This window comes from Equus quagga, chromosome 16 (assembly GCF_021613505.1).
Source record: "Equus quagga isolate Etosha38 chromosome 16, UCLA_HA_Equagga_1.0, whole genome shotgun sequence".
Classification (NCBI taxonomy): Eukaryota; Metazoa; Chordata; class Mammalia; order Perissodactyla; family Equidae; genus Equus; species Equus quagga.
This window is the reverse complement of record NC_060282.1, coordinates 37,818,551-37,841,290: the sequence shown is the minus strand read 5'-3', so window position 1 is coordinate 37,841,290 and position 22,740 is coordinate 37,818,551. Positions and strand designations below refer to the sequence as shown.

General features: G+C 36.5%; 1 protein-coding gene across 1 annotated transcript in view; it reads right to left on the bottom strand.

Annotated features, from left to right (window-relative positions):
- RGS22 (regulator of G protein signaling 22) overlaps positions 1–22,740 on the bottom strand; it is a 131,326-nt gene that overhangs the window by 74,532 nt on the left and 34,054 nt on the right. Inside the window, exons 6-11 of the mRNA XM_046642526.1 lie at positions 22,019–22,187; positions 19,224–19,353; positions 16,739–17,354; positions 15,006–15,167; positions 7,386–7,560; positions 2,733–2,866 (exon numbers count right to left, since the gene is read on the bottom strand). Of these exons, the coding sequence (XP_046498482.1) occupies positions 2,733–2,866; positions 7,386–7,560; positions 15,006–15,167; positions 16,739–17,354; positions 19,224–19,353; positions 22,019–22,187 (1,386 nt within the window). The remainder of the gene's footprint in view (positions 1–2,732; positions 2,867–7,385; positions 7,561–15,005; positions 15,168–16,738; positions 17,355–19,223; positions 19,354–22,018; positions 22,188–22,740) is intronic.

Sequence of the window (22,740 nt, the reverse complement as noted above, 5' to 3'; positions counted from 1 at the left end):
ATGAATTCTACCAAACGGCACCAAATTCTTCCAAAATTAGAAGAGGAGGGGATACTTCACAGCTCATTCTAATTTTTTACTCATAGTTGATTTCTCTTCTGGGCTCCAGATTTATATTCAACTTTTTTGGATATGTATATCCCAACGTAGTTATTATCTTAATTTTACACATAATTTATTATAGTTTTATAATTTATTATAGTTTTAAAAATTAAGACGTAATTCACTTAACATAAAATTTGTGTAGTCAAGGATGTGGAGAAACATAGATCCCACATAGTTTTATCTCTTCGTTCAAATGTACCTTAGGATCTATCTTCATTCATTCAACAAATATTAATTGAACACATTCTGTGTGCGAGACACTATCTAGACACTGGAGCACTCGCCTAGGCAGTGCCCCAAACTGAACTTATCTGCCTCCTCTAATCCTGCCTTTCCTCCTTCTGAAGATAAGTTCACAGAAAATCATACAAACATAATTCTTAAACATAGTGTGTTGTTGATGGTATTGTAAAACACACACTGTCACACACGCTGAAAGCAGTATAAATCGTTACAACTCCTATGAAATGCAATCTGATAATATCTAGCAAAACTTAAAAAGCACATGAACTTTGACTCAGAAATTTTACTTCTAGGAATTTATCCTGCAGATGTGCATAAACGTAAAATATAGCAAATGGACAAGAATATCCACTGCAACATTGTTTGTAATAACAAAAAATATTGGAAATAATATCCACGTCCCTCAATAGAGTACAAATATGTTTGGTATAAAATGAAAGACAATCAGATATAAGAGGAGACAAGACAACAAGAAACAACAGAAAAAACAGATTATTGTGTATCTATTACTATAGTACATTACTGCTATGAAAAATCTTTTAAGATATATTAAAAAAATGGGACAGAATAAGTTCATAGCATGCCACTATTTTTGAACTATATGTATATTTCCAATTTTGAAAATAATTTTAATAAATAACACAAAAAACTCTCTAGATGTTCTCTACTGCATAGCGAATAATCTCCAAATACCATAATGTGACACAAAAAATTTTACTATCTGAACCTCATAATGTTTTAGCCTGTATCTTGCCTTTTCACTGTAATACACTATACTCTAGCCATAACATAAACATGAAAACCAGGTGTAGTTTTAAAAATTCAACTTTTCTCTCAACTCATACCTATATGTCTTTTCATTTCTTTCATCACCTGAAAACTTAGAATAATGCCTCTTCATGGGGATGCAGTAAGAACTGATAAAATGCAAGCAAATATCTACACTAAAGCTCATTAACTGCTACTTTTGGAAATGGCAGACAAGGTGATTTAGACGAACTCTTCCACTGAAGACAAGTAGGTAAGCAAAAAAAAATTAATCTGCTAGAAGGAATCAATTGCTAACAATGTAGTTACAAGAATTATTGGGGCAAAACTCAGAGGATAAAAATTCCCAAAGGTGAGGATCCTGGGGAGACGTCAGAGGAGGAAGTACCAGGAACCTGTCTCCCCACCTAGACAACAATTGCAGCGGCAGAACCCGGTGTAACTGTTACGGAACTCTGGAGTCTACTTAAGGCTTTCAGCTTCAGGGGAAGCCTTGGACAGTAAATTGTGGTTAATTTTGGTCAATTAGAACTCTTAGCACAGTAGCAGCTACCCATCCCCCACCCCTAGTGCAGTGGCAGACAGCGGGTATGTGTTCCAGGAGCATTTTGCACACAGCATGCGAGAACCGGGGTGAGCAAAACGGACCTTGTTCTCCAAATATCAGGGATCTGTGCTCTGATCTCTGATGGCTGCTTCAGATCACAGAGGTGCAAACAAAGAGGCAGGTGGCTATTGTTGTAGCACCTCCCCAGCTTGTTGCACCGGTCTCCCTCAGCCTGAGTGATTTCCAGGGAATTTAAAGAGAAGTGCCCTTTTTAGCCCTCCCTTCATTTTTCCCCCCGCTTTTAGAACCCAGACATTAAAGGCTAGGAATTCAAAAGAATTACATATACAGGGAAAAATTAGAAAATGACCACACATACCCAGGGAAAGGCACATGCTAGAAAAGACCTGAGAAGGTTGTAAGTTCACACCTCAGGCTGATCTAGAAACAGCCTACAACAATCAAAAAATCAAAAGTAATAAATAAAAAATGGTGAATTTCATATTGTGTGAATTTTATCTCAATAAAAAAAGAAGGAAAGTGAAGTAATAAATTATTAAGCAAAGAATTATTTACCAGCAGACCCTACACCAAAGTTAATACAAAAGGATATTTTTTCAGGCTGAAGCAAAATAATCCCATTTGAAAAAAAGAACAATGAAAAGGGTAAATAAATGGGCAAATCTAAATGAATAAAGTAATATATTAACTAATAACAATATTCTTGAGAGTATCATGAGTTCTCAAATCTCAAATTTGAGAAATACTGAATTATTGAACAGGGCCAAGTAAGAAGTGGAGGGTAATTTCAGAGAAGTCTTTTGATGGCACAGCTCATGAGAAGCTGGAGATCAAAGGCACCACTTCTCTAAAATTACTAATCTCAGGAGTTCTAACACTAATTTAGAGTATGCATAGGAAATATAATCCTCTAATACATATCACTGAAATAGAAGAACTCATTTAAAAAAATCAGAGTATTAGTTTTCAATTTCTATTTAATTTTTAAATTCTTCAAAAATCTTACCACGGGCAGAAAAGCACTTGGCGCATAAAAAGCTGCACCTACCCTTTCTCAATCACATCATCCTTAGAAGAAAATGGATACAAAGACTCGCTCTTCCAAGGTCTTTGATTTGCTGTTTTCACTTTAGGTGGCTTCTTAGGCGATTTAGGAGATTGTAATAAACTGGATTCTTCTTTCTAAAAAGTGGTAAGATGAACAAAGTGAAAAATGAGCAATTAAAAAAAAACAACAGAGTAAAGCATAGCTCTGCACATATACCTCAAATTTGTTTTGATCCCTAGAAAATTTTTTCCCTCACTCTACCACCTACTATGCTTCCCACTAGACTAAAAGTATTCTGCTTCCCAAACACCCACTTTTATGCAACCAGCAGGCTGAAACCCCTACAGATATTTAGACTATAAGGAAAGAAAGACAGAAGCCTTGTCTATCCTTACTCACTCATTGCGAAAGAAGACTTTTTCCTGGAGGAAGAACTTTGCAAAATTTTTCTTTATTCTGTAACTGAATAGGTTTTAGTGCTAGTGCTCGTGTATGTGGTAGGGTGGGGAATAGATGGTGTCAGGGTGCGTAAAGGAAGGCAGGATACCATTGGTCCATAATAGAGACCTATATCTTAACAGAACTTTCCTTCCATTTTTGGACATTTTTATTTTCATAGTTATTATTCCCATTCTTAAATGTCCTTTTTGGTAAAAGTTAACTATTTAAATCCAGAATATGCGATGCTACATGCATGAATAAAAAAAGTATAAACACCTAAATGTCCAAATGGAGGAGAAAGAAACAATTATCTGAGAATTGGATATACACAAATGTAGCATTATATAATAATTAAAAGTAAGGATTATGAAAATTATAACACACGGGAAAATGTTGTTGAAGATATTAAAAGAAATAATCAGAATACAAAAGTATAAGTGCATCAAAATTAAAAATTCACGATGAGCCTAAGACAAAATACATTAATAGTTGTCTAGAAGTACATGAGCTCAGAAGTGATTTGTCTCTTCAGTTCCCAAATTTACAGTAGTTTTATTATTTTTATAACTTGAAAAACAAACATAAACATTTCTTATATGTCAACTTCTATTAGAACATATGTTGCTGGAGAGCAAGGAATATATTTGTGATGTTTTATTAACTAGAACAAACAATAAAATGGTATATACACTTTAGATGCCTAACTATTAATATATTTTTAAGAATTCCATAAGCAAAATTAATTACTTAAGTACGTTTTACTATAACTTCCTAAGTATCAATGCTTACATCTGTTTTAGTAATTCAGAACACAGCATGACATTAAACGACACTCAGTAAATGAGTGGTAACACACACGGGGGCTGAGCTTATTAAAAATGTACCATACAAAAGTAGTCAAATTCGTAGAAACAGAAAGTAGAATGGTAGTTACCAGGGGCTGTGAGAGGGAGGCAAGGGGAGCTGTTTAATGGGTATGTAGTTTCAAATGTGCAAGATAAAAAGTTCTGGAGCTCTGTTTCACAACAATGCAAATATCCTTACCACTAAAGTGAACACTTGAAAACAGTTGAGATAGTAACTTTTATGTTAGGTGTTTTTTACCACAATAAAACGTTCTCTTAAAATAAAAAAAAAATTTTAAGTATATTTTACAGAGAAAGGCCTAAGTTAGAATTTTTGAGCTTTCTGGCTTGGGTGAAAGCTGGAAGAGTTGCCAAAAAATAACTGATGGGTAAAAAAACTGACAAAAGGGCACTGGAATTCGGTTGAGGGTGGGGGCGGGGGTGGGGGTGGGGCGCATGTAAAGGAACTGTTCTACAACCATGATTGTCACAGCGGCTACACAATGTGCACATTTGTCAACATTCACACAGAACTGTGCATTAACAAGGGTGAATTTTACTGTATATAAATTATACCTTAATTTTAAAATAGGAAAAATAAAGAAAACAGAACTGAGTTCCATTCCTTAGAGTGTTCTCTACCAAAGAAAAACCGAGTGAGAGCCCAATGAGTTATCCAACTAGAAAACATGAATGACAACATATAGTAATGACATTCAGGAAGCCAAAGGAAGACAACAGATGAGAAGTCATAATTATGTATATAAGACTTTTTCACGCAAACCAATCTCTCCCCACTCCTTTGGCATTGATCTCTTATTCAAGTTCATTTCATTAACCATGCCACTTACTTTTTCTCCTCCCTTAACTCTCAAATGTTGTACAATGTTCTTTGTACAAATATTTACGTTATCAGATGACGTGTTCCCTACACTACACCTCTAAGATGTGTATTAACTTGGTGACAGGATTACTAAGTCACATTGGCTAATGGGGAAGATTCGATTTATCAGTGGAGTGGCAAACGAAAAGGCCACGAGGTGCAGAGGAGGTCAAGAAAAGGTCAAGGGGCTGGCCCAATGGTGCAGCAGTTAAGTGCACATGTTCCACTTTTTGGTGGCCCAGGGTTCGCCGGTTCTGATCCCGGGTGGGGACATGGCACCACTTGGCACGCCATGCTGTGGTAAGCATCCCACATATAAAGTAGAGGAAGATGGGCATGGATGTTAGCTCAGGGCCAGTCTTCCTGAGCAAAAGGAGGAGGATTGGCAGCAGTTAGCTCAGGGCTAATCTTCCTCAAAAAGAAAAAAAAAGAAAAGAAAAGGTTTACACAATAGCCAAGACATGGAAGCAACCTAGGTGCCCATCAAGGGACGAATGGATAAAGAAGATGTGGTATTTATACACGATGGACTACTACTCAGCCATAAGAAATGACGAAATCCGGCCATTTGTGACAACATGGATGGACCTTGAGGGTATTACGTTGAGTGAAATAAGTCAGAGGGAGAAAGTCAAATACCATATGATCTCACTCATAAGTAGAAGATAAAAACGACAAAAAAAAAAAAACCACATAGCATTGGAGATTGGACTGGTGGTTACCTTTGAGGAAGGGAGGAGGGGGGAGGGCAAAAGGGTAATTAGGCTCACATGTGAGGGGATGGACTATAATTAGTGTTCCGGTGGTGAACATGATGTAATGTATACAGAATTCGAAATATGATGTACATCCAAAAAAAATTAAAATTAAAAAAAAAGAAAAGAAAAGGTCAAAACAATGGATAATAAACCATTAGTGCACCAAAGTGACACTAACTCAAAGTGTGGTCCCCAGACGAGCAGCAAGAGCATCACCTGGGAGAGAGCTTGTTAGAAATGCAAATCTTCTAACTCCACATCCCAGATCTACTGAATCTTGATCTTCAAGTGGAGCCCAGGAATCTGTTTTAACAAGCTCTTTGGGTGACTCTTATGGATGCTGAAGCTTGAGAACCACCAGCCTATAGCAGTGCTTCGCATACAAATCACCCAGGAATCTTATTAAAATGTAGGTTCTAAATGTGACTCTCATGTTCAGGCAGGTTGAGAACCTTGGTTCTAAGGCAACCCCCTGATTTTACAGAGTGACTCTGACCCATTCCAGATCAATTAAATCAGAATCTCTGAAGGTGGGACCCAGGCACTGGTATGTTTTAAAAGCTCTCTATGTGACTCTAATAACTATCTAGGGTTAAGAAACCACTGACAGAGAACAAGTGTAAAGTCCCTCCAGCTCTAAAACACTACTTGTAGAAGTAAAACTTTAAAAACTTTATTATAGATCTTCCTGCCTTTTAAAATTAGAGATCCTGAGGAAAAAGTAATCTTTCTTGAAGGGGTTGTATGTGACCATGGCCAATAACACAACATTCTGTAACATCTTTAAAGTCTACTGAGACTAATAAGGCTCTTTACTTCTGAAATGCAGGTCTTAGCTACATTTACTGTATGGCAAGTATGTAGGGTTATCTACTTCTCTATAGTTGGTTAACGCTTCTTCTCTTTTTAGACTTTTTTCCCTTAACTTTTTGTACTATTTTATTCTTCCCCATGGTGAAAGAATGCTCATTACTTCTAATTTTGCTGTTGCTACTTCTCACTCAGTCATTCCAATTATATTTATTAAGCAACTATTATGTGCCAGGCACTGTTCTGGGCACTGGAGATAAGCAGTTAATAAAGAAAAGTCCCTTATATTCTAGTAGCAGGTGAAAGACAATAAACATAAATCACATGGCCATAAGTACAGTAAAGCAGAACAGAGGGCTTAGATAGTGATGGAGGGTATCTGTGTTAGTCTACACAAGTGTGCTTCTATAGTAGAGTCAAGGATAGCCTCTCTGAATAAGTGAAACTTGAGCAGACACCTAAAGTGAGTGAGTGAGGGGGGAAAGACATGTGGATATCTGGAGGAAGAGTGCTCCAAGTGAAGGGAACAGCAATTGCAGTGCTCCCAGGTTTTCACTTGAGGCCAGTGCAGGGGAGTGTAGTTGAGTTAGAGAAGAGTGGTAGGAAATGAGGTCAGGAGGTTAACAGGGGTGTGTACAGCTGTGTAAAGACCTTGGATTTTATTCTGAGTGAGAGAGGAGGCCACTAGAAGACTCTGAGCAGTTGAGTGACATGATCATGCATTTTTAAAGGATCACTTTGGCTGCTTGATGGAGAACAGACTATAGGTTTTCTTATTTCCTAATTGTTGCAGCATGTGCATTAACAACAACAAAAAAGCTTATGATGAAACTTAAGTATTAGTGTACAAAAACCCAAGCATGGATATTTTAATATCAACTTAAAAAAGAGATCAAAGTATCAATGTACATCCTACCTGCATCTCAGACATCTGTGGAACGCAAGATTTAGGTCTTAACGGCAAGAGGGTTGCCATTTGTGGAAAAGGGTCAACATCCTTCCTTGGTTTCTCTTGACGGAGGTGCCAGAATTTCAGTTCAGCAATAGCATGTTTTGCTGAGGATGAATGAGTAACACAGAATCTGGGTGACCTGGTGAAAGGAAAAACAAATTTAAGATTAAACTAGACAACAAGCCTCAAAAATCAAAAGCCTACAAAATGTATAATATCCAAGCTCACGATTATCAGTCTTGTGATACCCCTTCTCTAATAATTTCTACTTCTTTTCCTGCTGCCTAATCTTAAAAAAATATTTTTCTAAAGGAGCTGGCCCCGTGGCTGAGTGGTTAAGTTCGCGCGCTCCACTGCAGGCGGCCCAGTGTTTCCTTGGTTCGAATCCTGGGCGCGGACATGGCACTGCCGCGCTCATCAAACCACGCTGAGGCAGCGTCCCACATGCCACAACAAGGACCCACAATGAAGAATATATACAATTATGTACCGGGGGGGGGGGGGGGTTGGGGAGAAAAAGGAAAAAATAAAATCTTAAAAGAAAAAATTTTCTATGATATATTAACAGCCTGAAATCACATTCACTCATATAAAGAGGCAATATATGTCAGGAAAAAACAATTAATAAAGTTACAGTCAAATTATTATCTGCTTGATAAGAAAAAGAAATCTATAATCTATTCAATCAATGAATTTTTGAAAATCACTTACGGATTCTAGTAAAATGAACATAAAATGAATCTGTGATCATTTTAAGGCAGTCTAGTATTTATCTATGAAACCAAATAAAAACTGGTAGATAAAATTAAAATTTTAAAATATATAAATATTTTTATAATGCTTAAATATACTACTAATGTGGATTATGATTCATATAATCTATTTTCAAGCCTTAAATTTGAAGGTAGCAATTAATTTCAGAACAGTTTATAAAAATGAAAACCAACACTACTGCCAGAAACAGAAAAAAAATGTTTGGCACAATATCAAGGCCACAGTTAATTGGATGAAATCCTGGTAATTAGTCTGTGGGCTAACTCTTTATTGGCTATAGAGTTAACTCCAGCTGTCAGGGCCTGCTGCTAATTGCTGCTTGGACCAGGTTCTCCTCCTGATGCCTCAGCCCAAAGACTAATTCCCACTCCATATTTCAGATCCTAGTAGAAAACTGCCTCCTTTTAAAATAGGAAGAGGGTAGACATCTCCCTGATGTGAACAAAGGTTGGGGATGGAAGAGAATCCAAAGTCCATAACAGTTTAGCGTCAGAAAGCACTCTACATAGATCTAGATGGCCATTCTACACCATATTTCAGAATCTTTATTTGCAGTCTTGGAAATATCCAAAATTACCTCTTATTTGCATGTCAGCCAGTAAGCGGGCATATTTACAAGATATTTATCAAATAAATCATACATGTGTTGGCCAGGAAATCTAGGTGTCTCAATTTTCCGATTCTCCTCTTTACAGAATATTCATATGACCCCATAATTCCCTCCTGCCCCTATCATTTTAATCTTGCATTCTTATTTCATTTATTGTATTAATTTTTTTATTGTCTACTATGTAAATTCATCAACTATTGTGGAATAAATTTCACAGTCAATCCTAAACTGGTATTATTTTTCATGCTTCCATCATATAAGTTCTAATGTACACTGATTGTACACTTTTTAATTCTCAAGCTCTAGAGAGTGGGAGAAGATATTTGTCACATACTACCACTAAAGGACCTGTATCCAATATACATGTATGTATGTACGTGTGTGTATATATATGCATATGTGTGTCTGTGTGTATCTCCCAATAGAAAAATAGGCCAAAGATTAACAGGAATTCATGAAAGTTGAAATCCAAATGACCGATAAACATTGAAAAAGTTATCAATCTCACTAGTAATCAAGGAAATGCAAGTTAAAACCACAAGACACTGACGACACACCAAATATAAAGGCAAAAATTTTAAAGTCTGACAATATTAAGTGTTACCATGGATTTGTAGCAATAGATACTCTGATATTCTGTTGGTGGGAGCATGAATTGATATGACTACTTTGGAAAAATGGATATATGTACAAGAATATACATTACAGCATTACCTGTAATTGTGAAAAGCAGGAAACAACCCAAATGTTAAAAAAATGGCAAACAAATTATGGTATATTCATGCATCGGCATACCATATACAGCAATGAAAATTAATAAAACTCAAGAACAAGGGGCTGGCCCTATGGCCGAGCAGTTAAGTTCACGCACTCCGCTGCAGCGGCCCAGGGTTTTGCTGGTTTGGATCCTGGGCGCGGACATGGCACTGCTCATCAGGCCCCTTTGAGGCGGTGTCCCACATGCCGCAACTAGAAGGACCTGCAACTAAGATATACAACTATGTACCGGGGGGGATTTGGGGAGATAAGGCAGAAAAAAAAAACAAAACTCAAGAGCAATTACAGACGAATCTCACAAATATAATGTTGATAGAAGACACAAAAGAATGCATACAACCTGATTCCATTCACATGAAGTTGCAGAACAGGCAGATGAAAGTATATATTTAGGGATTTATTTGGATACATGGTTGGTAAACTATAAAGAAAAGCAAGAGGAGGGGACGGCCTGGTGGCATAGCAGTTAAGTTCACGGGCTTTGCTTTGGTGGCCCGGGGTTTGCTGGCTCAGATCCCAGGCATATGCATCACGTATCAAGCCATGCTGTGGCAGGTTTTGCATATATAAAGTAGAGGAAGACAGGCATGGATGTTGGCTCAGGTCAATCTTCCTCAAAAGAAAAAGACAGGGAGGGGGAGGGGAAGAGAGAGAGAGAGAAAGAAAGAAAAGCAAGATGATAATCACAAAAGTCAGGATTGTGGTTAGCTCTGAGGGGGAGTGAGGAATGCTGTGATCAGGAAGGGACCTTCAGGGGTCTTGGTGATGTTCTATTTCCCAATCCATGTGATAGTTATAAAGTGGTAATATTCATTAAACTATTTATGTTTCGGTTTGAATTTTAAACAGTACATAGGATTTAGCTAGATCAAGAAAAAAATGGAAGAGAAGATTCTGGGAAAATAGCAATGTCAGCAATATTGTTTTTCTACCTCTCAGAATCCCTCCATAAAAAATGGACAGGACAGCGGCCGGCCCCATGGCCGAGTGGTTAAGTTCACATGCTCTGCTTCAGCTGCCTGGGGTTTCACCAGTTTGGATCCTGGGCATGGACATGGTACTGCTCATCAGGCCATGCTGAGGCGGCGTCCCACATAGCACAACCAGAAGGACCACAACTACAATATACAACTATGTACTTGGGGGCTTTGGGGACAAGAAGAAGAAGAAAAAAAGAAGATTGGCAACAGATGTTAGCTCAGGTACCAATCTTTAAAAAAAAAATGGACAGGACAACTAGATAGCAAAACCAAAAACTCACGGACATCTACAACAAAACGTTAATGTGAGAAGGTATCCCCACATACACCAAAATACGAGCAGGTGGGTACAGACTACTATCAGCCGTAAGACCTGCATGGTATTAGTGTGTAGATGAAAGGAAGAAGGAAGAGTCTGATGGACCTGAGAATGAATGGAAGAGCACCAAAATGGCCAGGGAAGAACAGCAGGCCAATCTGAGATTAGCAGCTGAGACTGAAAGGGCTTTTGCCCTCTCTGATACTGAGCGAGTACACACAAAATTCAATCATGTTTTTATTTACCAACAATGAAGAACTGGAAAGCTAAATTTTAAAAATATGAACTGTGATGTATGAAACAATTGGGACGCATTATGCATTATGCTTCAAAGGCATTATGCTGACCAACAGAAGTCAGTCTCTAAAGGTTACATACTCATGACTTCATTTATATGACATTCTCAAAAAGACAAAACTACAGTGACAAAGAATGGATCAGTGGTTGCCAGGGGTTAGGAATGGAGGAAGAGTGTAATGGGTAGTATGAGAGTTTTTTGGGGTGACAGAATTGTTTGTATCCTGATTGTTGTGGTGGTTATATGAATCCAAACAATTTAACTTTACTATATGTTAATGTAAAACATAGAAAAGAAGGAAAGAGGAAGAATAGCCTTTTCAATAAATGAGGATAAGCAACTAGATATCCATAAGCAAGAAAAAAAGAAAAAGAAACCAAAACAACTGAACCTTGACTTAAACCTCACATCTTATGCAAAAATTAACTCTAAATGCACCACGGACTTAAATGTAAAACATAAAATTGCAAGTCTTTTAGAAAAACATAGAATATCTTCAGAATCTAGAACTAGGCAAAGAGTTCTTCAGTTTGACACCAAAAGCGTAATCCATTAAAGAAGTTGAAAATTGGACCTCTTCAAAATTTTAAAATCTTGCTCTATGAAGGACTCCCTTTTTATTGGTCTTTCAGATACAGTTATATTTATTCTTAATAGTAGGTGCAGGCAGTAATATTTGATGTAGGAAAGTTTGCATTAGTTGAATCAACTTGGCCGAAGAGCTATTTGCCCCTACCCTAATGAAATGTTTGGAGCAAAACTTATCTGGAACCATTCATTTAGAGACAGTCTGCAATACACCACCCTCCCAGGGAAAATCCCACATGTGATTAACTTCAGAATTTCTCCTGAAAGTTCTTTTCCTTCTTGCCCTCATGATCTTCTGTTGTTTGGTTTGACCTTTCTTTTCTTTTCCCCAGTGAATTACTCTCCATAATTGAGTATGGTAACCTGAGTTTCTGAAAGTTGCATTTTCCATTTCCACCTCCAATTCCAGTCCATTCACCACAGGGTTCACTCTGCTTCCACATTTGTAACTTTCTTCCACATTGATGAGAATTCTGGATCCCAATATCCACAATATCTTTACTTACTTGCTTAATTGAAATTATTGGTTTATTATAAAAGGATATAACTCAGGAACAGCCAGGTGGAAGAGATGTATAGTGCAAGGTATGCAGGAAGGGGTGTGGAGATTCCATGCTCTCTGAGTGTGCCACTCTCCCCAAATCTCCCTATGCTGACCAACCTGGAAGCTCTGGAAGACCCTTTTAAGAAGTCTTTGGAAAGCTCATCTTTGAAAAGACAAGCTAAAGACTTGGAGAAAATATTTGCAAACTCCATTATCTGACTAATGATTAGTATTTAGAAAACAAAAATAACTCTAAAACTCAACAATAAGAAAGAAAACAATCCAATTAGAAAATGGATAAAATAGATAAATATTTCACTGAAGAGAATATTCAAATGGCAAATAAGCAAATGAAAAGAGGTTCAGCATCACTAACCATTGGAAAATTGCAAAGTAAAATCACAATGAGATATCACTACACACTTATCAGAATGGCTAAAATAGAAAATTGTGACAACACCAAACAATAGCAAGGATGCAAAGAAACTGGACCATTCATGTACTGCTGGTGGGAATGTAAAATGATACATTAACTCTGGAAAATAGTTTGGCAGTTTCTTTTAAAACTGAAAACAGACTCACTATATGACCCACTAATCTCACTCTTGGATATTTACTCCAGAGAAACGAAGGCTTATGCTCATGCAGAAACCTGTATATGAATGTTTATAGCAGTTTTATTAGTAAGAGCAAAAAACTGGAAACAACCCTAATGTCCTCCAATGGGTAAATGGATGTATAATATCTATACAATAGAATACTATTCAGCAACGAAATAAAAGTATTGATACACACAACAATTTGGATGGATCTCAAGGGAATTATGCTAAATGAAAAAAGATAATCCCAAAGATTATACAAATTGTATTATTTCATTTATATAATATTAGTTTATATTAGTGGTTTCCAGGAGTTAGATGGGGGTAGAGCGGGAGGGAGGGAGGTGGGTGTGATTATAAGAGAGCAGTACAAGGGATGCTTGTGAGAATGTAACTGTTCTGTATCTTGACTGTAGCAATGAATGCATGAATCTCTAACGTGCTATGTGGCCGACCCCGTGGCTGAGTGGTTAAGTTCGCGAGCTCTGCTTCAGCGGCCCAGGTTTCGCCAGTTCGACTCCTGGGCGCGGACACGGCACGGCTCATCAAGCCATGCTGAGGTGGCATCCCACATGCCACAACTAGAAGGACCCATAACTAAAAAAAAATACACAACTATGTACTGGGGGGCTTTGACAGAAAAAGGAAAAATAAAAATAATGCGATAAAATTGCATTGAACTAACTATACACATAGACATAAATAAGTGCATGTAAAACTGGTAAAATACGAAAAAGATTGATGAGTTGTGCCAATTTCCTCATTGTGAAACTATACTAATTATGCAAGATGTTACCATTGGGGGAAAGTGGATGAAAGATATACAAAATCTCTTTGTATTATTTCTTACAACTGCATATAAATCTACAATTATCTCAAAACAAAATGTTAAATTAAAAAAAGGAAAGCTTCTACTATATTAGTAATGTTTTATTAAGTTGGGTGGTGTGTACATAGGTGTCCACTGTAGTATAATTTATACCTTTCTGTATGTCTTAAATATTTAAGAATAGAAGTTTTTAAAGAAAGAAAGAGAAAAACAACATTCTCTCTCAATATGGAAAAGTACAAAGCATACAAGTAATCTGGAACACCTAGATGAGAGATGATGCCAGAGAACTGGGCAAGGGACAAATCATGACGACCTTATTTGCTAACTTAAGGAATCTGAACTTTACACTAAAACTTTGGGGTAATAGTGAAAGATTTGAAGCAGAGAAGTGACATACTCAGATCCACCAGAGCCAGAGTGGACAGTTCACTGATCTGCAAATGACATACATTTTTCCTACTATGTCCATTCTCTTTTCCTTGCTTAGAGTCTCTCGACTCCCAGGTGAAATACTACTTCTTCTCTGTATCTGTGCATTCACCATACTTTTTTTTATTATACTCATTTCATATATATGCTCCTCCCACTAGACTATAATCACTAGATTTGACCATGTTTTACTCTTGCATCCTTAGCATAGCACTTGGCCTATAGTAACTGCTCAAAAACGTTTGAGAGGGGCCAGCCCCAGGGCCGAGTGGTTAAGTTCATGAGTTTCGCTTCAGCAGCCCAGGGTTTTGCTGGTTCAGATTCCCAGACATGGACATGGCATCGCTTGCTCATCAGACCATGCTGAGGCAGCATCCCACATGCCACAACTAGAGGAACCCACAACTGAAATGTACAACTATGTACTGGGGGGATTTGGGGAGAAAAAGCAGAAAAAAAAAAGATTGGCAACAGTTATTAGCTCAGCTGTCAATCTTTAAAAAAAAAGTTTTAGATAATAAATCTGTAACCCTAGCTACATGTACACACATACATCAATTTGATGAGATACCAACCATAAGAAAGTCAGATGTAGAAGGATGGGATCACAAAGTTAAAATGGAGCTTAAGTACTGTCCAGCTTTATCATGGATTTTAAGTCCCCTAAACATACAAATTATCTAAAGGATAAGTACTTTAATGAGGGCCAAACATATAATAATCTTATCATTTTAAATTTCCATAAATTATATATCCACAAGATAAAAAGTATAACTTGTAACTACCCTAAGAAAAGTGAAAACAAATACCTTTGATTAACATTATTTTTCTTACCAATACAGAAGTAAGGGTTTTAAAACCTCAGTCTGAATATTTTTTAAGTGTTTTTCATTCCACTGAGATCCATCTAGCAGTTTCAATTTTGATAAGATTTCTGCAGAAAGGTAGTAATCTCCACTGCTCACTAGATAGCATTTTTTCATCTTCTCAAGATGTCTGAAATAAAACACATACACACATCTACACACACATTGATACAATATTCAACTAGCCAAATATTTTCACTTCTAAAATGTTTCAGACAAGTAATGAACTATCTCAAAAGCAACACTGAATTACAGGGGTACCAACGTGGAGATAAAAGTGTTTCTCACAGTTATGGGAAAGGGAAGGGTATTTTTGGTAGGTTGAACAACGGCTTCGCAAAGATGTCTATGTCTTAATCCCCAGAACCTGTGAATGCTACTTTACATGGTAGAAGGGATTCTGCAGATCCCTTCAGATGTCATTAGGATTTTAAGAAGACTATCCTGGATCTTCTAGGTGATCCTAACATAATCACAAGAGTCCTTCGAAGAGGGAGATGGGAGAGTCAGAGTCATAGAGAAAAGATGTGAGGATAGAAGCAGAGGTCAGAGAAGAGAAGATGTTATGCTCTTGGATTTGAAGAGGGAGGAAGGGGTCACCAACCAAGGAAAGTAGGTGGCCTCCAGAAGCTAGAAAAGGCAAGGAAATGGATTCTCCCCTAGAGCCTCCAGAGGCAATGTACACCTGCATACTCATTTTAGACTTGTAACCTTCTAATTGTAAGATAATAAATTTGTGTTGCTTTAAGCCTCTAAATTTGTGGTACTTTGTTACAGCAACAATAGAAACTAATACTGTATTGATCCTGAAGAACCTATGTAGGTTACTTGCAGATAACTTCCCTAATATGTCTTGAAAAGGGGTAGTGGCGTTCCACGCCATGATTAATCAGGCCATGTTTCATAATCACCCCTTTGGTAATCCCTGCTTTTATAACTGTGAACAACAATGAGCTCTATGATCTGAAAGCCACTGAAATAATTGGAATAATCCAGTCACTAGCCCATACGCAGTCAACCTCTTGATGGGAATTGCAATCTACTATAGTTGATCTGCTTCAAAGCAGATCAAGAGAATACAGACACAAGAAGGACTTTCCTAAAGCAAGGTCTTTTTAAGGTTCTTAAGACTTACAGTAATCTAAAACATATGGAGTGGCCAAAAAGAGACACGTACCCAATCAGACCTCTAAGAGGCTCTCGAGGGTATCCAGTGTGATATCTAGTGGATATCTCATTCAGATATGAATGTCTGAGTGGCATCCAACTAAAGATCATGGAATTTGTTAACCGAGCAAACTGGTAGGAACAGCAGGCCCTTACACTGGCATAAGGTATCTTTTATATAAGGTAGCTTATGCCAGTATGGGTATACAATTGATAAATTATTTTTTTCTATAAAAATACATCACTAGAGTGTTATAAAAATAAAATAGAATAATTAATTTGAGAGCAAGTTTAAAATCTATGGGAAGAAACATAATGCAAACCCGAATAATTGCTACTATTAGTATCTGAAAGCTATGAAATCATAGAAGCAATGAAATCAATATTATAATAAAATAAATTTTACTGTTATTCATTCCTCTAAAAGTATACATTTTTATATTTATTTCAGGCTTTCTGCCTGGGCTGAAATGACCCAAATTAATATTCCATAATTTGTTTTTAAAACTATTGAAAAATAAAAAATAGAAATACCTTTGACGTCTTCCAGGATCCTTAAGAACTTTTAACCTCTCAATATCCATCCACAGCCAGCAATATCTCTCTCCTGATGTGCCTTTTATAAATTTCTTAAATCTTTCAAACTCCATTCTATTGCCAATGTCGTAAGTTTTGTGAGAAATCCACCAGTCAGCCCTGCTTTCTGGCCCAATGCTCTCACTCTTTGAACTTGCTTGTTCTAACATCTCTTCTGACTTTTCCTTTTTGGTTTGAACTGTTTTACTTAACAAAACATTCTTGCCAGGGATAGGCTCAAAACGCTCATCAAACACCACTTCTGTTACATTTTTGAAATTTATGTAACCTGGGCTTTCTCTAAATGGCTCTCCAAGAACTTGATAAATTGCTACTCTCAAAATAAAGGTTACATAAGATTTTAAAAATTCTTCGCATGTTGAAAAGTGCAATGTCAAGCTTTCATTAACATCCTGTTGCTTTTCAAGGTATACTCTCAGAAGAGCTTGAGAAGGAGTATCTTGTAGAGATATAGATCCATCTTCTTCTTCTTCAAATTCAGAAATTAATCTAGTGGTTTTAGATGAGTCCTTTTTTGTCCTGGGGTGCACTCCATCATCAAAGATAAAACTCTCTGTATTAAATCATAAAAGGCTATTAGATCAAATACGAATGCACAAGTTTTTTTAATTATTAACTAGATGTTATAGAGACAGAATGGCAAACGGATTTAATCAAAGGTCGTGACTGCATGGACCAGTGTCTTAAGGAGTCTAAAGCGACATTTGGGACCAGTAGAGAAAAAATTGCCAACAGGGATTAGCTATATCTCCCCTGGACATGTAAGGAGATAATGGTGGCAGATGAACTAAATAGGTGACACCCCTAATACAGAGGATCTTCAAAATGACTTTATACACTTTTAAAATGTAATATTTCAGGCTAATATAGAATGTCAATATGTATAGGCCAAGTCTATTAAAGAATTACATTAAACTATTGTATGTGCTTTATTATTTCATGTTGTATGATAAAGTAAAATTAGCTGCCATAGATGATGAGACAACAGATGAACAGATCAGAACTGGAGTCATATCAGTAACTTAAAAAAATTCACTATTTTATCAGAAAGATTCAATTACTATCATATTTACAACCTATCATTAAAATTATAAAATGGGATAAAGTACGTATGAAAGCTGACAAATACATATGGGTTGTTTTTACACATTTTCGAAAGATATAGTCTTTAGCTCCTATTTTCTCTTTCTTTCAGAAATCAGTTAAACATCTGATGTCAGTGATTTCACATGGTAAATCTACCCCTTGAAATGCCATGGATCAGGAAGACTCTGTTGTCATCTGTGTCCCACTCTCAATGGGCATTTTCTCAGTAATAGATTTCAAATCTCAATGAGCTGGAAATGTTTTATTACAATTTTTATTGAAAACAAATAAACCAAATTTCCCCAATACTGAGAGATAGGACTCTTGCAAACCTGTGAAAGGATATTGTGTATACACTCAATCCCACAGAACTGAAGGTAGAGAGCAGGCTGGCATTTTTGCTTACCACCTTCCTGCTACCCTTTCTTGTTCTGTTTCCTATCTTCACTATCTTTATCCTTCACCATTTTCCACTTTACCATTTTGGGAAAACAGCAAGAAACTTAATAACTCAGCCATTTTCAATTAGGGAGATTATTTTCCTCTTTACCTAGATTTAGGTTCTAGGTAAACCCAGATTTCTAGAGAATCAAGAATCAATTCTAGTGAACCCAGATTTATTGTCCCCAGAGGTTGCTTATACTTTTCAACGTAATTAGGTAAGAACGGTTAGTGAATTGCTGAGTTCCTCTCCTGAATCACATTGCTTGATGTTTTCTTCTAGAAATATCACGTTAATGACTCCCATTTCCGGAAGGTTCCTTCTTTTTTTATGTAAAATTGGCATCATCCACAAAAGTTCCCCACAGTAGAAATTTATCTGCCTTTCAAGGTGAAAAATAGTCTGAACTTAAAAATGGAAGGAAAACTCAAGTTCCAGGAATGACTATTGACTTTTAAAGAGGAGAGAAATGTTGCACCCACTTTATTTCAAAGGCTTAATAATAAGAATTTGTAAACTGTGATAGGAAATAAAGATAAGACAAACATTTATTAGACTGCCTATTAGGCACCAAGCATGAGGCCAGGCATTTTCTCTACATTTAGTATGTACCATTATTCTAATCTTACAGATGAGAGAAGCAAGCCTTCCAGAAGCAGAATAATGTACCAAAGTCACACAGATAGTAAGTATGGGAGCTGGGTTCTAAATTCATCCTCTTTTCTCTATACCAACCTGCCTCTCAAAAAAACAGTAGAAAGTGGAATTGGGGGTCAGGAGGAGGAAATAATTTTTTTCTGCCCAACCACAAAGTGTTATACTGTAAGATTAGAATAACAACAACAGATGACTTAAGGAGGAGTTCTGAAGTCATTCTTATCCTTTTCTCCTTACCAGAAACAGATGAAATAACTGGTGATTCAATTTTGTTGTGGAATACACAAGACGGAAGTGAAAAGGTGGATACTGTTTGCTGACTTTGTTTTGCTAACGCAAACCAATCTTTCGTTTGAGTATAGGAGGCCTAGGAAGAAAGAAACACATCCATTTAACATAAGATTAGCAGTATTCTTACAATCACAAACCTGGACAAATCATGATGATAATATTCAATTTGCATAGTACAATATGCAAAGGAAAAATTATGCCATGAAATAAAAGAATGTTGTATACAGAAAAATTCACTAGCTAACAGAATAAAGGGAAAGAAATTCAATTCAGATCATTTTCATATTAGATGACCAAAGGAAAAAAATGAGCCCAATACCCATCAAATTCTCCACTCTTCCACCAGAGGCATGCAACCACACTTTCTGGCTTCACTACTAAGTTATGCCATCTAACTTTAACTTGGCAGTCATCATGACTCATCAGTCCTTGGATGCATCTTTTGCCAGCTACTCCCATTTATGACTTTCCCAATTATTTCAGGCCCCCAATTCTGTCTGACCAGGCTCAGTGCTTTTAACAACTCTTCCCTAATATAACAAAGACTTACTCTCAGTAGCACTGGAAACCTCTCCAAGCTCAACTGCCCCTTTGCCTTAGATTCAGTTTTCACAACTTTGCTTGGATTGGATACTTCCTGAAGACTTGTTTCCTTATTCTACCTGCCCCTCACCATAGCCTTCAGCTTTTCCTTTGCTTTGTGTATCCTTGAGCCAGCTGAACCTCAGCTTCTAGAACCCCAGTCCTAAGAAGCCCCTATCTCAGCTTTCCTGGGAAAATCCCTCTGCCTGCCTCTCTCAGTAATGTCCTCACCTGTTTTTCTAAGATAATCCAAGTTGTTCAACAGAAGCAGAGAAAGGAGTGTCCAGCATTACTCTCATTTCTCACTTTACCTTTCTCCAAGTGAGTCAGCTGGTTGGCCCTTAGCCTAAGGAGCATTCACAGAAGAAGCAGGGCTCAAATGGAATAGCTATTGTTCCCTGACTATTATGCAGAATTAGTAGGGCAAGTCAGGCCACACAATGAGTTCAAAAGCAAAAGAGAGAAGTGAGAGATGCCATCTGTGTAGTCACTGCCCCTCTTAGAGGTAAGGTTTCCTGGTAGATAAAAGCTTTGAAAGACTCTAATTTCCTTTTGTTCCCTCTTTTCTTTCCTTTAAAACCAAGTCATTCACTATTAATTATATATTCATTCAACATATATTTATTGAGTGACTACTCTATTCCAAGCAGTATCCTAAGCACTGAGAAGAGGCCAAAATATTTAAGTAACTTTCAAGGAATTGAGAGAGACCAATAAGAAAGAGTTCTTGCTATTTTAACTGCACAAAAAAGAGAGTAGAAGATGGGGCAGAAAGAACTAGTCAGACATAAAAGCAGTTAACTATTCCACTTTATACTCTTAAGAGATGGGTCACTTGTTCATGTTTAGATGGTATAACTGAAGGCTCAAAGAAATGTTACTGATTAGCATAAAGATGAATCTCTATCTATAGTCATGGTTTAAATGATTTCAAGGTCCAAAGAACTTTGAATTCTCAAAATTCAAAAGCTATTAAAAACACAATACACAGTTAAAGTATTAATCAAGTGGAGAGAAATGAGTTCTTTAACCACTGAAAACAGCAAAAGTAAACTCTCTTGGATTTTATTGTCTTATATTTGATTAAATCTACATGTAAGGAATCAGAATTTATTCTCCTAGATTGATTCCTCCCTTTGCATATTTATTGACCTCTATTATCAGTACATATTTTTACAACATTCCTGACATTTCTATAATATATAAGTTAAGAAAAGAAATAAATGCTTAAAAATAAGTAAAAGAGAGAAGAAAACTGTGCCTTTGATACATCTCTAAGCTTTATTCAGTGGAAATAATGGGATTGGCATAATGTTAAGCATTTTTGCCAAATATTAGTGATAGAAATGCTAAAGTACAAAATTAAATAGGGACTATACATGAAAAAAAATGTTCAAGTAAGATATGATGTCTCTCCATTACAACAATGATGGCAAATAGTTTTCCCCTTGCAAGACATCTTTGATCAATCACAAGTGCCTGCTTAGAGTGCTGTGTTGAAAAGAACTTGGAGCCAAGGCCTAGCTCAGCAGGAAAACTGCCATGATTGACTAGCAATGTCTGTCATGAATAGAAACTAGGAGAACAGTAACACATGGGCTACATACTTGCAATTCCTGATTTTGTACAGAACTCTGTATTAGAAATGTGTTCCCAGAGAGAAGATCTGATAATTAGAGGCCAAAGATCAAAGAATAGTTTTCATTACACCACGACTCTACCAAAGGACATTTGATTCTAGTTGAGACCTCTTCAAATCCACTCATACAACCTAACAATTCTCCAATCATGGAGGAAAAATTTATAACAGTTAAACAGTAATGCATTTTTACTACTGAGGAATAATCTTGACAATAGGGAGAAGACCCAATTTATCATCTTTTTCACAAAAGGTGCAGAACCCAAAGAATAAAAGTTTTGTAATGCACAATGAAACCATAATTCAAGTTACCTTTGATTCCCAGGCAACACTGAGCATGTTCTTCAATCTCGCAAGGATAATAATTTGAATTACATTTCAGGTGAAACAGTGCAGAGCAAATGACTCAGCACAAATCCACAAGAATTTTTGCTAAATCTACTTTAGAAGTATTTGAAATCATTTTCTCTGTGAAGTTTCATTGAAGAGCCAAGTCATGAAGAAACACTCATACTTTTACCTCGCCAAGAGAAATGTAGAACTTTTTCATAATTATAACATTGTCTTCTTCAATGGCAGGAGGTGGTGGACTGGGTGGTTTTTTCAGGACCCAGGGAGAAAAATCTGTGCCTAGTGTGATATTCATGCCTGATCCACTCCATCTTACTTGTGAGACCAATTTGGCTAACCTGCATTTTAGAAACCATACAAACTTGAAATAAGTTTCAAATATGCTAGAATTCAGAAAAAAAAAAAGCTAAAAGTTTATTTTGTATATTCAAGCCAATCTCCCCTCCTAACTCTGCAGGATGATTCTCTTAGGATCTACTAAAATTAATGGTTTATTCATAGAACTACTAATTAATAATTATTCTGTTTCAATTTATTTTATTTCAATTTAAAATATAGTTGTTCTAAACAAAGGTCAAATTTTAGTAAAATTTCAGAATGTTTAGGTACTAACACTTTAAAAGTCAGGGAGTATAAAAGAAAAACTTGGCCCTGGAATATGACATCTGTCTTTTTCATAGCACACTTATACTCATTTTTTAACACTCTGCACATAAATACCATCATCACAAGTAGATAATTTTTAAAATATAATGATCAAAGAAGCACGACTAAAGTACGTTTATTGGGTACTGTTTCTGTGAAATACCTTTGGAAAACTTAAGTGATTTTTACCAAAGCTCTATCATTCTTATAATATAGCAAGTGAAATACAAACTCCAATGAGTTTAA